This window comes from Schistocerca nitens, chromosome 4 (genome assembly GCF_023898315.1).
Source record: "Schistocerca nitens isolate TAMUIC-IGC-003100 chromosome 4, iqSchNite1.1, whole genome shotgun sequence".
Classification (NCBI taxonomy): Eukaryota; Metazoa; Arthropoda; class Insecta; order Orthoptera; family Acrididae; genus Schistocerca; species Schistocerca nitens.
Window position 1 is genome coordinate 380,986,167 of NC_064617.1, and position 17,845 is coordinate 381,004,011.

Genomic DNA, 17,845 nt, shown 5'->3' on the forward strand with positions numbered 1-17,845 from the left:
TGAAGAGTTTGACAGAGCACTGAAAGACCTGAGTCGAAACAAGGCCCCGGGAGTAGACAACATTCCATTAGAACTACTGATGGCCTTGGGAGAGCCAGTCATGACAAAACTCTACCATCTGGTGAGCAAGATGTATGAGACAGGCGAAATACCCACAGACTTCAAGAAGAATATAATAATTCCCATCCCAAAGAAAGCAGGTGTTGACAGATGTGAAAATTACCGAACTATCAGTTTAATAAGTCACAGCTGCAAAATACTAACGCGAATTCTTTACAGACAAATGGAAAAACTGGTAGAAGCAGACCTCGGGGAAGATCAGTTTGGATTCCGTAGAAATGTTGGAACATGTGAGGCAGTACTAACCTTACGTCTTATCTTAGAAGAAAGATTAAGAAAAGGCAAACCTACGTTTCTAGCATTTGTAGACTTAGAGAAAGCTTTTGACAACGTTAAATGGAATACTCTCTTTCAAATTCTGAAGGTGGCAGGGGTAAAATACAGGGAGCGAAAGGCTATTTACAATTTGTACAGAAACCAGATGGCAGTTATAAGAGTCGAGGGACATGAAAGGGAAGCAGTGGTTGGGAAAGGAGTGAGACAGGGTTGTAGCCTCTCCCCGTTGTTATTCAATCTGTATATTGAGCAAGCAATAAAGGAAACAAAAGAAAAATTCGGAGTAGGTATTAAAATTCATGGAGAAGAAGTAAAAACTTTGAGGTTCGCCGATGACATTGTAATTCTGTCAGAGACAGCAAAGGACTTGGAAGAGCAGTTGAACGGAATGGACAGTGTCTTGAAAGGAGGTTATAAGATGAACATCAACAAAAGCAAAACGAGGATAATGGAATGTAGTCAAATTAAATCGGGTGATGCTGAGGGGATTAGATTAGGAAATGAGACACTTAAAGTAGTAAAGGAGTTTTGCTATATAGGGAGCAAAATAACTGATGATGGTTGAAGTAGAGAGGATATAAAATGTAGACTGGCAATGGCAAGGAAAGCGTTTCTGAAGAAGAGAAATTTGTTAACATCGAGTATAGATTTAAGTGTCAGGAAGTCGTTTCTGAAAGTATTTGTATGGAGTGTAGCCATGTATGGAAGTGAAACATGGACGATAACCAGTTTGGACAAGAAGAGAATAGAAGCTTTCGAAATGTGGTGCTACAGAAGAATGCTGAAGATGAGGTGGGTAGATCACGTAACTAATGAGGAGGTATTGAATAGGATTGGGGAGAAGAGAAGTTTGTGGCACAACTTGACTAGAAGAAGGGATCGGTTGGTAGGACATGTTTTGAGGCATCAAGGGATCACAAATTTAGCATTGGAGGGCAGCGTGGAGGGTAAAAATCGTAGAGGGAGACCAAGAGATCAATACACTAAGCAGATTCAGAAGGATGTAGGTTGCAGTAGGTACTGGGAGATGAAGAAGCTTGCACAGGATAGAGTAGCATGGAGAGCTGCATCAAACCAGTCTCAGGACTGAAGACCACAACAACAACAACAACAACCACTACACATCACGAGAGGCAGAACTGCCAGTAGAAAAGGCGGCAGGAGGTTGTGTGTTGTCAGTAGAGGCGCAGGAACAACAAATGTGTCCGTGAGGATAGCTCAGTGTTTTTGAAAGTGAACTAATCAGTGGATGTCATGTGAATAACAAATCCATCAGGGATGTTTCAACCTTATAAAGCTGCACAAGTCGACTATTGGTGACGAACAACCACAGCTAAACAGACCAGCAGACCTTGTGTACTCATGGACAGGAACATTCAAGCACTGTGGAGGGTGCTTGTAAAAAATCAGATGAAATAAGCACAAGGAATAACATGAATTCCAAAGTGCTACTAGCAGTACAGCTAGCACAATGACTGTGTGTAAGGAGTTAGAAAGAATGGAGAGCAGTGGTCAAGAACCTTCTCAAAAGCCACGCATTTCTTCAGATAATGCTAAGCAACACTTGAGGTGGCATAAATATTGATGCCACTGGACAGTGGATGATTGGAAACAAGTTATTTGAAATGGTGAAGCATTATATCCTGTGGCAATCGGATGGAAGTGTTTGGGTTTGATGAATGCCTGGAGAATATTACCTGCCCTCCCTCATGTGTTGTGCCAAGAGTGAAACACAGAGGAGGTTGTGTTACAGTACGGAGGTTTTTTTTTTCATGGTTCAGTTATGGTCACCTTACTGCACTTAAGGCATGCTGAAAGATATTAACTTAATTTACAGCACTGAGTACTGAGCACAGCAGGAGAACAGTTCGGAGATGATGATTGATTGGATCACTGTGACAAAGCACCCTGTCATAAACCAGTATATGTGAGGCAATAATTTGTAGACAATAACATTCCCGAAATGCACTAGCCTGCCCAGATTCCTGACATGAAACCCAGCATCCATTGTCACCACACTCATTGGTTTCAACTTTTGAGGAAGAATGAGCTGCCATTCCTCCACAGACCTACAGGCACCTCATCAAAAGTGTCCCCAGCATAGTTCAAGATATTATAAGTTGAAGGGTGGGCACACTCCATATTAATGTCCACTAACAATTTTGCCAGCAGGTTGAGAGGTGGTGGTGGTGGTGGTGGGGGGGGGGGGGGGGGGGAGATTAGAAACTGAGAAACATATTGAACTGACCTTTTTGGTTAATTTATCTACACTTTGGTGCCATCACAGTTTGTAAGCCACCTGGATTACTTTACTTACTGCAGCTCAAAATAATTGTTACTGGCATGCAATTGCATACAGTCATCTTCATTGGAGTATGGGCTCAACTGAAAATAAAGGAATAGATGGATGAATGTTCATTAATGATGCTATAAATGCCAGCTCAGTGAGGGCAACGTGAGATGTTTTCAACATGATATGCAGCTAATTGTGGCCCAGTGGAATGACTTGTTTTCTGTGATACAACTCCATTCCAGTTACACACATTTCAAAAATGTACAGCCTTGGAAGTTTTGTTACAGTTATCCATATACCACATATGGCTGTCAAGATCAGTTATAATGTGCAATCAATAAGTTTCTCTTTGAAGATCATACAGTCCATAATTGGTATGCCAATCAGGCAAAATCACTGTGAGCACCGAGGTAATCATCCCACCAATGCACCAGGTTGAAGATAAAAGTTTGGTAAAACACTGTGTTCTGCTGCATGGAGAAGTCCATAGGTATATGCTGCACATCCTCATTCAACAGGGATCCATCAACCAACCCTTCATAGTCTTTTTAAAGGGACTGAAAGTGTGATAACCAATGGGGAGAGATCAGAGTAATAGGGCGTTACTCATGTGTTTCCCACTTTAGTTGGCGTAACTTCTGCTGGCCTCCCAGATAAAGCAGTGTCTTGTGTTGAATCGAGACCAGCACAGAACTTAGCACACCACTTTACATTCCACATTCACAAAATGAAAAAAAACATAGTATCCTATGACTATAATATCAGTGAGTCACTGTTGTAATCAGCCAACTGATATAAATACCTGGGTGTAACACTTTGTAGGGATATGAAATGGAATGATCACATAGGTTCAGTCATCGGTAAAGCAGGCGGTAGACTTTGGTTTATTGGTGGAATACTGGGGAAGTGCAATCAATCTACAAAGGAGATTGCTTATAAATCACTTATGTAACCGATTCTGGAAGACTGCTGAAGTATGTGGGACCCGTACCAGATAGGACCAACAAAGGATATTGAATGTATACAGAGATGGACAGCACGAATGGCCATGGGGTTGTTTGATCTGTACGAGAGTGTCACAGAGATTCTGAAGGAACTGAACTGGAAGACTCTTGAAGACAGATGTAAACTCTCCCGAGAAAGTCTATTAACAAATTTTCAAGAACTGGCTTTTCATGATGAGTCTACGAATATACTACAGCCCCCTATGTATTGATCAAAAGGGATTGTGAGGATAAAATTGGAATAACTACTGCATGCACAGAGGCATTCAAACAATAATTCTTTCCGCGCTCCATACATGAATGGGACAGGAAGAAACCCTAATAACTGGTACAATGGGACATACCTTCATAGCTTGTGCCATGCACCTCACGGAGGTTTTCAGAGTATAGATGAAGATATAGATGTTTTTTGACAGACATGCCACCCCATACACATTCTTCATTCTTCAATGGATGTCAAATGGTGTTTGTCTTTTGGCAGCCAAGAAGAGAATAGCAGCACAGTGGTCCTGTTTGGATGCATTTGGTAATATGTCACTATAGTTCATGTTTCCGCATTTACCGCATGCATGTTGGAAAGACATGAATACCACACTAATCCCTTGCCTTCGTGCCGATGCTTACCCAGATCAGAGTAGCACTGTTTTGCATATATGCTGCAGCAATTACCTCAAACAGAAACTCTGTGATCAGCCCTTACACTACACTGCACTGCACACACTGTGGGCACAGCATTATTTTTATAATGTTGAGACTACCTCGAATGCAAGTTTATGCCTAGTCAACCACAAGAACCATCAGAGTTAAGAAATTACTCCAGTCAATCACTTCCACTATCACTATCCTCTGTGTCTGATTCCTCAGTTTCATCATCACTAGTTTCGTGTTTGCCAATGCTTATAATGACGTCATCAATGGCCTTTTCCATTACACCATCATGTTTCCAGCATTCCTTCTCGAGCTTATGAACATTTCTGCAATACTCTTCCCAGTCTTCAGTAGTAACTTGCTGAATGGAATCAACAGCAAGCTTCTGCAAACACTGATCTGACATTTCCTCTACGATTTTGTACTCACTGACAAGAATCTTAATTTTAGCCCATGCTAATTCCAATGCATTTAGGTTGCAGTTGTGTGGTGGCAAGCGGACTACAACGTGACCTCTTCCTGCAGCCATTATATCGACTACATATTGTTTCTTCAGCGGTTTATTTGCTCTAACTAAGGAGTACAGAGTCTCCTTCCTCAAGCTGTCATTGCTGGAGAGACCTCTTCTTTGTAGCCACTCAAGCATCTTCACCTTAGTATCATACTTTGATGGTGTTTTGTCAACCTGTCTACTATGACATGGAGCATTGTCCATGACAATTACTGAATGGGGAGGCAGATTTGGCAGCACGGTTTCCTCAAACCACTTCTCAAAAGTAGCAGATTTCGTTTTCTCATGATAACCACCCTTGTTAGATGTTGCCCACAACTGGAGCTGGGCTTCACTTACGAATCCATTCTTTGATCCGACACTTCCAATTATCAGTCTGCTTGAGGAACTCCCCGTTGCCTTAATACCTAGTTTGCCACATCTTAGGTTACTGTCTATCCAATATTCACCAATGTAGAAGATTTGTGAGGCAGACTGTCTAATGTGCTTCATCTGTAAAATAAAACATGACCGCCAGTGCACAATAGCAGCACGCTCTAGTAATAAAGTTTGCTTGTTCTCAACTTTTCTCCAAGTGAACCCCATTGACTGCAATTTTTTTCTCAGGACATTGCTATTATGTTTGAAGTTTTTCTTTTTCTGCAAAACTGACAGAAGATTTTGCAAACTGGGCGCTGTCTTCTGGACTGTGTAAAACTGTTCGATTATGTCCCTTATGATCTGCTCATTAAAGTCATCCAATTCGATTGTGTCTCTTAAGAGAAGCTCATTAGAGTCATCCATTACGATTTTGTCCTGTATGGCAAGCTTATTATCTTCACCATCATCCAATTCAACTTTCCTACAAGGTTTTGTCCTAAATGAGAGAAGAAAAAACAGGTTACAAAGTTTGATTGCATTGTTCAGTGGACTGACCTTTTGAATTAACAAGAAGCAAGAAAGATAATTTGGCCAAACATGGGAAATAATGTGGAGACGGAGGTCAATGAAGATTAATGCTTGGAGGATTTAAGAACTGAAGAACGTATTGTAAGGACAGATCCAATCTAAGAAATTATGAGAAGCTGGTATTTCAGGGCAAGATTCTGTACAAGTTGACTAGCAGCCACTGAAGTCTCACATATTGCTGCACTCAGCAGGATATTCTTCCACAGGGGAGGGTGTTGGGGCAACTGTGATCTTGGCCACTGTTTCGTGGTTGTAATTTATTCAGGCGTATGACCATATCCACATAAAAAACATATGAAATTTATAGCAGAAATGGTACATGATATGATTGATTCCACAGGCAGCCCTGTCTTTGAAAGGTTAGGATATGCCTGTGAAGGAACTTGAATAGTTTGTGCTGGGAAAGTGCATATGATACGTCTTGCACTTCAATCTTTCATAGGGATGTGATCCATATGGTAAGACATTGAGAGTAGGTGTGGAAAAGATGTTACTCGATCCTAGTCATAATGGTAGGATGTGGAAACACTGGTGAAAGATACAGTCAAATTATTCTGGTGTAGAGTGGCAGTGGGTAAAGAGGAAAACTTCCTTTGCTGCTGATTTATTAGGGTAGGTAGAAACAGAAAATTATGGATATGTCTTGATATGGCACAGTAGATCTGCTTGCTGACTAGATCTGATGGTTAATGCCTGTCATGAAGGACTCAATAAGACTTCAGAATACAGGGCAAAGGATTGTTCATCATTTTAGGTGCACATTCCAAGGGGGAGGAGCTTCAGTGTGGAAAAGCAGCTATCAAAATGGAAGAATAATCAATGGGCTTGATATATACAAAGGCTTTTATAGAGCCATTGGAGAGGGGAGGAGGTGGAGGGGGAAGTGACATAGCAAGGTGGATTCTTCCCGTTTGTTATGTTTCTTCTACTCTCAAAAATAACCATCATATTTTCAATGTATTTATCTATTGACCTGTAACACTTATAAAAAATCTCAAGATCTTATTTAGACATAATTTCACTTGAATTTATTGTTCAGGTTATCATTTTTGTTGGCCTGTTTATATTGATGTAATTAGTTTTCATTAGGGCAGTAATAATTTAAAAATATGATTAACTGACGTATTAACATGGTTCACAACATGAAAAAACCTGTGAGCTAATCATTATGTTTGGGAAAGGGTGACCCACACTAACAGAAAACCTTACAGTCCCATTTTCCTGTGAAGTACTTTTAATCATCTGAAATAAATTAACATATGCAATAATTAACTTCAAAGCTCAAGGCTATTACTATTTTCCATTTCAGATAATGATGTAACTTTTATTAGTTCTGAACTTTGAATACATACTTTTGGTTACTTTAAATTTTCTGTAAAAATTTACACACAGCATTAATGAACTCATTTTTTATTAATTTCATGTTATTTACCCTAATTTGTAATATGGCACTCATACACATTTACAAGGGGATCCATATCGCAAAAGAAAAATAGTGTCCATGTATTTTTCCAAATTGTTAATCAGTAACAGTTACTATTATCTAAAATCACTTTAGTTCTAGTAGTTCATCCAAAACAATAAAATCAAGCATAGCTGATTTCCAGAGCATAAATTAGTTTATGAAATAGCATTTTATTCTTACATCCAGTAGTCAAAACTGGCAGTTCATGTTTGAAAGCCTGAGATTTATTGTGAATGAAATCTGTGTCAAGTGGACTCCCAATGTTGACTAAGACCACTACTATACACTTACTGTATGTGAAAATATGTGCACATACACAAAGCTCAGTAACATTAATGTTTAATGCCTTTTAAGTGGTTTCTGTATATCACATGAATGAACATATTAACTGAACTGTGTTGTAATCAGCAACAAGCTATAGTAGGACATGGTGAGTCTCATTATGGACTGACTGACTAGCACAGAGTACTTTTCCCTGATAAATTACTGCAGGATTGTGCTAAGTGTGAACTGTGACTTTTTTGTGTAAATGTGAACTATGTTTTGAGACCAAAATAGAATAATGAACTTTGCCACTGAACTTTTGGCAGGTAAATGTAGGTGCCAATCTGGTTTTATGTCTGATATTTTTATACTGGATAAACTGGTCACTGTCACTAATAACTGAACTTATCAAGGAATAAATGTGTGTGTGTGTGTTATAGTTGAATTCTTTTATCTTGGCGGCTCGCGCATGCCCGCCCAGAAGCGGGAGATTGCTGCGTTGCCAGTTGCACACGACGCATGCGCCAAGAGAAGCAGCTCCATAGTATAGTATAGTTCGCAAGCTTACGTTTAGGGGGGAGCGAGCAGTTTATGAAGTAAAGCCACCACGACCGCATTAACCCTTTCGCTGCTACAGAGACGTGCTCCCCGCATTTTGTCATCACTGCACTGCTCGCCTGTGCAGACACATGGTGTTTCCGACTGCTTTGACACATTTATCATTCGATTTCACAAAAACTATTTGGCCCAAAAATTAGATTTTTACACATCTTCTTGACTGATACCTTCCCCCCACTTCCTTTGACTGATTGAAGTGCTTTAAAATAAAGCCAAACGCGCCCGGTGTAAATAAAACTTTTATTACAGTCGCGAAAGACAGAATATTTCTCAATATTACATACGACACCTATGTGACATTTAAATTAAATGAGATATTGTTATACAGTAAATTTTATATGAAATTTAGGTACCTTGTCCACATTTCATTCTCAACATTGTGGCAACTAAAATCGACCATACGGAAAGTATACGCTATGGACTTTTACCTCTGCAAACTCTTCAAAATTTCGTGCAATGGTTTACTACATTTAATGCTGCACAATAACTGCATTGAACATCGAAACAAAATTAAGTCATTTATGGGGGGAAGGTATCAATCAAGAAGATGTGTAAAAATCAAATTTTTGGGCCAAATAGTTTTTGTTAAATCGAATGATAAGTTTGTCAAAGCAGTCGGAACACCGTGTGTCTGCACAGCCGAGCAGTGCAGTGATGACAAAATCGCGCACAGCACGGAATGTGGGGAGCACGTGTCTGCAGCAGCGAAAGGGTTAATGAAGAGACAAAGCACTAGAAATTTCTAAAAAATTGCATTCAAACGAATATAATTCGTGAAGTAAGGCACTTAGATATTGTTTTTAAATAATGAAGATATTAAGCAGCGCACAAGGTTGGAACTCATAACCTTTCACGTAGAAGCCCAACACCTAACCGTTACGCTAACGCAGCTCGTCTGACTACAGAACCCCATCAGGACTGTAACATGTCACGCAAAACACCGACAAACACTGTTGTCATGACTACGAATTACTCACGCTTCGTCGAAGTACAATAGGAAATAAACAATTACCTCTGTTCTTTAATGCGAAAAAGCGGTTCGTGAAATCGATACAAACATCTTTCCTTGCTATCGCCTGATTTAGGAGGCTTATTGCTTGTTTAGTTTAATTAATTAATAGAATATGAAGCAATTGGTATAAAGAATGCTTTTTCCAAACTTTCTATAAAAGAAAGTCTGCTATCAAGACACTGCTTTTGTTCAATTACTTTATTTATGACTGAACGTTTCTAAAACTCAAGACACTCGTCCGTGCTCTGCACTGCAGTCGAGATCTGGCAACGTCGTTCTCTGTTCATTGGCTGACTGTGTTTTGTGACGTCAGATGCACAGAACGAACCTAAACTCGGCCGCCAACATAAATGACGCGCACTTTAGTGCCGTTAGAATTAGGATGTCATGCATATTATTGAGCAAACAGTATCCTACACTCTTTTAGACTTTCAGCTTCAAGGTGACCAGAAGTTTGTAGTAGCAAGTAGGGAATATAAAAATCAGATCAGTAATGCTACAAGGTCATGTCCAGAAAGGTGGCATGCTGGGCAGAAGATGATCAGGAGAAGAGGGTGAGTAAGAGGTGTAGCTGTTGAGGAAAGACGACAAATTGTCTTTACTTTGGGTCCATACACTACACATGTCTTCAATGAGGCTGAACCAGAAAAGGTGATTAGGATCTTGAGTGACCAGGAAAGTTTTCTCTAGATGGTCAATATACAGGTTAGCTTGAGAATGCACTGTGGGTGCCCACTTTGCTGCACCACAGATTTGTTTGTATACCTTCCCCTCAAAGGTAAAGATATGATATTTAAGAGTACAGTTGGTTAGGATTATAAGGAATAAGGGGATGGGTTTTTAGTCGGTAAGATGCAAGGAGAGGCAATGTTCAATGATAGCAAGGCTATGGGCATGGCGATGTTGGCATCATCAACAGTGGCAAGCGGGAATCCAGTTGGTACTGTTGTGCTGATCATTGATCGGTGATGAAGAAAATGATTAATGTCTCTGATATGGAAAGATTGGGTGTGGTCAATGGATTGTGATAGTCAACAAGAGCTGAAATACTTAACCAGCTACAATAGGGCACAACTAGTGTGGTTAGGCTTATAGATTTTGGGAATAATCTAGGAGGTTGGTGTTCAGAAAATGGTTGTGGTAAGGAAGGTCTTGGTTTCTGGAGAGAGGCTGTTAGATGGACCTAAGGATTGGGGGTAATGCTGGGCTTCCAGAATGGGATCACTACAGCTGGGCTTGTAGATGGAAACATCAGACAGCTAGGAGACACTTACTGTCACGTAATCACTGTGATTCAATATGACACAAATAGAGACTTTGTCTGCCAGGATGATGATGAAATCAGAGTTGTTTTAAAAACTGTGGATGGCTGCTCTTTCCTATGACAAGATGTCACACTCTTGGTAAGGAACACAGAAAAAGTGAGAGTGACTGCATTGTAAGACTTCTTTGGATCTGTGCTTCATGTAATATCAATATGTGTGCACAATGAAGTAGTCATGCTTTGATTTATATCAGTTTCAAAAAGAAACTATTATTATTGTTATTATTAATGGACAATTTAATTTGTTGCTGCAGAATGCTAATTTTGTGTTCAATAAATGTTTGTTGTCCTTTAAGTGACAGATGCCACAATTATCGTGATTAATAGGTTTGAGGAACATGACATACCCTTCAATAAAGTGGCAGTGCAAGTCACTGCAGTTTTATTGAGATAGCTCATTCCAAAGGTCCACCCACAGCCAATGGCCATTGTTTTACCCACTGCTGCTGCCAAATTTTAAAGTCTATTCATCATATTTAGCATTTGTTTGTATGTCCAAATAATGTCATTCATGTTGCAAGTGACAATGTAGAACAGGCATCTTTGTAATGATACTGATGAAAATGTTGTGTAGCAGAGGTGGAAGGAGACATTCAGGTGGATGAGACATAAGGATCAGGCATAGTTTACCTGCAATACAATGAGAATGATACCATACCTGTTACCGTCGCTTAGTTTAAAATACTTCAGCAAGTAGTCAGGTTTATCCAAATTTTTTTCAATATCTGCAATCATCCTCTGCAGAAATCCTCCCATGCACTTTTTTTGTTCATCTTTTAATTGTGAAAACAGATTACATTCACTGACCCAGTAAAATGGAAGGGCTTTTTTAACCAGTAAATACTCTTTCAGCTCTCTCAGCATCTATAACAATAAAAAAGAAACACTTAAGTTCAATAGCAAATAGTAAAATCCAATACAATTTCTGTTACATTTATTAGACAACTTCACCAGCTGTGGCACAAAACACAAGTATTCTTTTTAACATTACCAAAAGCAGTTTGTGTGTTAAGATGCTTATATAAATATAATTAGGTACACAAGGATTAGGTGATATAATTTATTCTGAAAAGACCTGCAATATTTGAAGAGTGTGGTCAGGGCCGTACGGTCAGTTGTTACAACCAGTTCTCTGGCTGTAATTATGAACTGAAATTGTACCTACAAAATGAGTGATTCATGGGTTATGAAGATGTTGCGAAACAAAAAAAATAACATGTATTGTACAGTAACTTTATCAATGGAAACTGTATGCTGTTATGGACAGAGTATCCAACAGAGAAAGGAGTGAGGGGGAATACCAGAAGAAAGCGAAAGTAATTTTAAAAAATGTTATAGAAAAGAAAGGTCAAGCATTATGGGAGAATAGACATGCAGGAGAGTACACCCACAACACGGAAAAAAATCCAGTGTGAAAGACACTGTAGTAAAACACAACTTCAAATTCCAGATGAGCTATAGTGTTTTTCTACCATCGCAAACTGACTAAATGCAATTGTGATTAAACATTAATCTGAATGCCTTCACCAATGTCCATTATAGTTCACTGGATGATACCTGGAGGAAACCTAACTTTTCATTTCAATTGCCAGTTCTTTCTTATCAGTCAACTTCACTGATGGCACCTGATATGGAGCAACAGTTCAGTGTCTACAATAATACGTCTTTCACCATTTACTGGACTGAGTGTAAAGTAATGTTACATGAGCAATCAGTCTATTTTGCAGTACAATGAGTGGGTTTCTGATGTGTTTAGCGATGATAGTTGCTTGTCTTTCCTTCATCAGAAACATTCGCACATGTTACCTGTATTTTAATCTTAATAAGGTACAAATCTTACGATAAAACACACACCTCTCCACATACTGCACACTGAATATTTAAATGTAGCTTGCACAGTGAGCACAACTGTCAACATTGCAATAGCAAGCAAGGAGGGTGAATGACTAGTCCACTTGATACCAGTAACTACTTTATTGTGACACCCAAAATATATTTCAGCATTTGTCTCAAGTGATTTACAGAAAAATGAAAGCCTAAATCTGAATGGCAATGGGTTTGAACTGGCACCCTCTCGAACACGTGTCTAATCTCTTACCAATGCGGCCCTTGTTCAGTATGAGTGACTTCATAAGTCATTTCTTGGTTGCTCCAGGAGCTACGTTATATGCAAAAAGTGCACAACTTAATCCATACCACTGGAGTATACAAGGATGTTTTCACTATTGAAGTATGCGAAGGGATCTTTCAGCAGCTATTGCTGATAATATACACCCTGTACAATTACTGCTTCAGGAATTATTCAATAAAGAAGTATCCACATCTCAAAAAATTCATTAACATTCATTAAACATAAATTATACATTACCTGCTTCTGTACTAAACCAGCTGCTCACATTATCAGTTTGCCTTTCTTACAGCTTCACATGAAGGCCATTAGAGTTAAAAGAACCAACTTGTTTCAGCTTATAAATTAAAATAGTCTTGTATTTATTTTTCAGTGCATTGTCTAAGGTTTATTATAATGTAATTCCTGTTACTTAAGACACTTTAAAATTGTAGTCTTAGACTAAGGGAAATGAATTCACCAATTTAGGAGTGTAGCCCCCAAACTATTTCTGGAACAAGCTTCCCAACCACAATTTTTCTTCTTCCCCCCAGTCACCTCATATATTTTTCCTCCTTTCTTCATTATTCCACATCCCTCTTCCACATCTTCTGTACATTTCCCAAATAATGCCCCTTCCCATATTCTTTTCTATGATATTAACATCTGTGTCATAGTCTTTTGTATGTGTACAAGCACGTAGTTGGCGAAATAAAGTGTGTGGTTTTTATATCTGTGCATTACTGAACAATACGGTACAAAACCTAACAACTGGTAAAGACCACCTTGATGTATACACCTCTGTTTTTAAATTTTCACTGAAATAGTGTATGTGGAGAAAATTATCTGAATTAATTGTCAGCTGCACCATATTGGACATCGATGGTGCACATGAGGGCAGCCAGTAAATTCAAGTGTCTGGATAATCTCAGTGCCATCACAATGCTCAAGTTCACTAAACAACTAGAGTGGGGTGTGTATATCTCTATTATGAAAAATAAGTTCATTGTGCACAAAATTCCAGATAACCTGCAAATGAAATACCTACTGAGTCTTGTTGGATTTCAGTATGCAGCTCTTATCACTGACCTAGCATATTTATTTATTTATATACTTGTTCCATAGATCTGTACATGTGAGCAAGTCACTCAGATGTGGAGCGTGTCAATGCACATAATAAAATACATAGAATAAAGACATTGTTATAGTATTAATAACAGTGCACAAAAGTCATACTTATTAGCTTAAAAACCAGTCAACATAAATGTGAAGATAGCAGTTTCATATTTAGGGCATTATTGCATCTATTTTAACCTTGAACAGTAATCAAAACTTCCCACTTTGGGTTTAAAAGTGACCCAAAAATGGAAATGAGAAAAACAGGAATTTTTACATTAGGGCATTATTACATTAGTTTAACAGTAAACAGTGTCAAAAAATTTAAAAACATCTTTCCAATCTGGGTTTTACTTATTTCTCTGAAAGAATTCCTCTAGTGAATAAAGTGAGGTCTCAAGTAAATAATTTTTCAAGCTACGTTTAAATACTGATGTACCATTCCTTATACTTTTGATGCTGTTGGGTAGGGAATTGAAAATTTTCGTTCCAGCGTACTTTACCCCTTTCTGAATAAGTGTCAAGTTCTTTAACTCACAGTGGAAATCCTCTTTTCTTCTGGTGTTATGTTCATGATGTAGGCAATTCGTTTCATACAGAGTGGGGTTATTTATTATGAAGCACATCAGTGAATATATGTACTGAGATGTTGCTGTCAGTATTTCAAGTCGTTTAAAAAGATTTCGACATGAGGTTCGTGGGGGTACACCACAAATGATTCTTGTTGCTCTTTTTTGTGCTGTGAGGATTTTCTTTGCGGCAGGTGTATTGCCCCAGAAGATGATGCCATAACACATGACTGAATGAAAATAGCCAAAGTAAGCTGACTTTGAGATGGTAATATCATTGAAGCGTGGCAAAATTCGTAATGCAAATGTTGCCGACGTCAGCCGTTTTAGTGTTTGTAGAACGTGATGTTCCCAGTTCAGCCTACTGTCCACGTATACGCCTAGGAATTTTGTTAAGTACACTTGCTTTATCATCTGATCATTCTGTGTGATAACTATTTCTTTTGGGTTTTTGTGGGTTGTCTGGAACTGGATAAAATTGGTTTTTTTTTTTTTTTTTTTTTCAGGTTTATTGAAAGGGAGTTAATACTAAACCAACCCAGAACTTCTTTAAGGATATCATTGACCTCGGATTCTAAGTCAGTAGTTGACACATTATCCACCACAATGCTCGTATCATCAGCGAACATTGTAAATTTACACTGCTTATTGATGGATAAAGGCAGGTCATTAACTTATATGAGGAACAGCAAGGGCCCAAGAACTGATCCCTGTGGCACTCCATGCTGCACAATTCCCCACTCACAATCCACTATATATTGTGATACACTATCTGAAACATCTAGAATAATCTTCTGCTTCCTATTTTCGAGGTACGATTTTAACCAGTTCCCTACAGGTCCTGTAATTCCATAATGACAGGCCTTCTTGAGGAGTATCTGGTGATCCACACAGTCGAACGCCTTTGATAGGTCGCATAAGACACCAATTGGCAGCCTCTTGCTGTTTATAGACTCTAGAACATCATTTGTGAATGAGAAAATTGCGTTATCTATTGAAACTCCCTTTTGAAAACCAAACTGCTGACTGTTAATGATGTTCAGGTCACCAAGGTGTACCACAATCCTGTTGTACAGAGCTTTTTCTAGGACTTTTGAAAATCTACATCTACATCTACATTTATACTCCGCAAGCCACCCAACGGTGTGTGGCGGAGGGCACTTTACGTGCCACTGTCATTACCTCCCTTTCCTGTTCCTGTCGCGTATGGTTCGCAGGAAGAACGACTGTCTGAAAGCCTCCGTGCGCACTCTAATCTCTCTAATTTTACATTCGTGATCTCCTCGGGAGGTATAAGTAGGGGGAAGCAATATATTCGATACCTCATCCAGAAACGCACCCTCTCGAAACCTGGCGAGCAAGCTACACCGCGATGCAGAGCGCCTCTCTTGCAGAGTCTGCCACTTGAGTTTATTAAACATCTCCGTAATGCTATCACGGTTACCAAATAACCCTGTGACGAAATGCGCCGCTCTTCTTTGGATCTTCTCTATCTCCTCCGTCAACCCGATCTGGTACGGATCCCACACTGATGAGCAATACTCAAGTATAGGTCGGACGAGTGATTTGTAAGCCACCTCCTTTGTTGATGGACTACATTTTCTAAGCACGCTCCCAATGAATCGCAACCTGGTACCCGCCTTACCAACAATTAATTTTATATGATCATTCCATTTCAAATCGTTCCGCACGCATACTCCCAGATATTTTACAGAAGTAACTGCTACCAGTGTTTGTTCCGCTATCATATAATCATACAATAAAGGATCCTTCTTTCTATGTATTCGCAATCCATTACATTTGTCTATGTTAAGGGACAGTTGCCACTCCCTGCACCAAGTGCCTATCTGCTGCAGATCTTCCTGCATTTCGCTACAATTTTCTAATGCTGCAACTTCTCTGTATACTACAGCATCATCCGCGAAAAGCCGCATGGAACTTCTGACACTATCTGCTAGGTCATTTATATATATTGTGAAAAGCAATGGTCCCGTAACACTCCCCTGTGGCACGCCAGAGGTTACCTTAACGTCTGTAGACGTCTCTCCATTGAGAACAACATGCTGTGTTCTGTTTGCTAAAAACTCTTCAATCCAGCCACACAGCTGGTCCGATATTCCGTAGGCTCTTACTTTGTTTATCAGGCGACAGTGTCGAACTGTATCGAACGCCTTCCGGAAGTCAAGAAAAATAGCATCTACCTGGGAGCCTGTATCTAATATTTTCTGTGTCTCATGAACAAATAAAGCGAGTTGGGTCTCTCACGATCGCTGTTTCCAGAATCCATGTTGATTCCTACATAGTAGATTCTGGGTTTCCAAAAACGACATGATACTCGAGCAAAAAACATGTTCTAAAATTCTACAACAGATCAACGTCAGAGATATAGGTCTATAGTTTTGCGCATCTGCTCAACGATCCTTCTTGAAGACTGGGACTACCTGTGCTTTTTTCCAATCATTTGGAACCCTCCGTTCCTCTAGAGACTTGTGGTACATGGCTGTTAGAAGGGGGGCAAGTTCTTTCGCGTGCTCTGTTAATAGAGAGATAGGGCGATAGTTTGACACATTTGTAGCATCCCCTGCTTTGTACAGGGGCCTGACAACAGAGTATTTCATTCTGTCTGGAAACACTCCTTGTTGCATGGATGTGTTGCAGATGTGAGACAAAACTTCGGTCACTTCACTACAGCAAGCCTTCAACAGCTTGCTTGAAATATCGTCGATACCAGCAGCATGTTTATTTTTCAAAGACTGTATGATTTTTTTGATTTCATTGGCAGTAATGGGAAGCACACTTATTTGACTGAAAGGTTCTGGAAAACCATTTCTCATTATACAGGCAGCTTTATCTACAGAACCATGGCAACCTATCTGTGTTGGGACAGTTAAAAAATGTTGGTTAAAGATTTCAGCAATTTCCTCACTATTAGTTATCTCTGAGTTGTCAACAGTTAAAACAATATTTTTGTCTTTGGTGTAGTTTACAGTCCCTGTTTCTCTCTTTATCACATTCCAGATTGTTTTAATTTTATTTTCAGAATTAGTAATTTCAGATGCTATACACATACTTTTAGAGTTTTTAATTACTTTGGCAAGAATTTTACAGTAGAGTTTATAATGTTTTAGCTGAGCAGGGTTGTTAGAAGTCTTTGATGCTATGTAGAGTTGTCTTTTTCTCTGACAGGAAGCTATGATGCCCTTACTGATCCATGGTTTTTTTGCAGACCTAGCAGGTTGGACTCTGTATGACTTTTTTGGAAATACACTTTCAAAGGTACCTGCTATCTCATTTGTGAATAAATTGTATTTTGAATTAGCAGTTTCTGCTAGATAAACAGGTGTCCAGTCAGTATGCTGAAGACATGATCTGAACGTTTGAATAGCTTCCTTATTTTCCTTACTGTTTTCCATCTAAGTGAGGTGTCACTCAGAGGAATTCCCAAGCTGTTGAAAGTAACTCGTTGCCCGTCATGGTCAGACAGACCATTTATAACCATTTCAATATTAATATGGTTGACTTTACTCTGATCAACAAAAACGTTATCAATGAGAGTACTGGAAGAGGTTG

General features: G+C 39.1%; 1 protein-coding gene across 1 annotated transcript in view; it reads right to left on the reverse strand.

The window, feature by feature from the left end:
• Positions 1-17,845, reverse strand: part of LOC126251852 (cyclic GMP-AMP synthase-like receptor) — a 272,843-nt gene that overhangs the window by 31,546 nt on the left and 223,452 nt on the right. Inside the window, exon 9 of the mRNA XM_049952528.1 lies at positions 11,142-11,347. Within this exon, the coding sequence (XP_049808485.1) occupies positions 11,142-11,347 (206 nt within the window). The remainder of the gene's footprint in view (positions 1-11,141; positions 11,348-17,845) is intronic.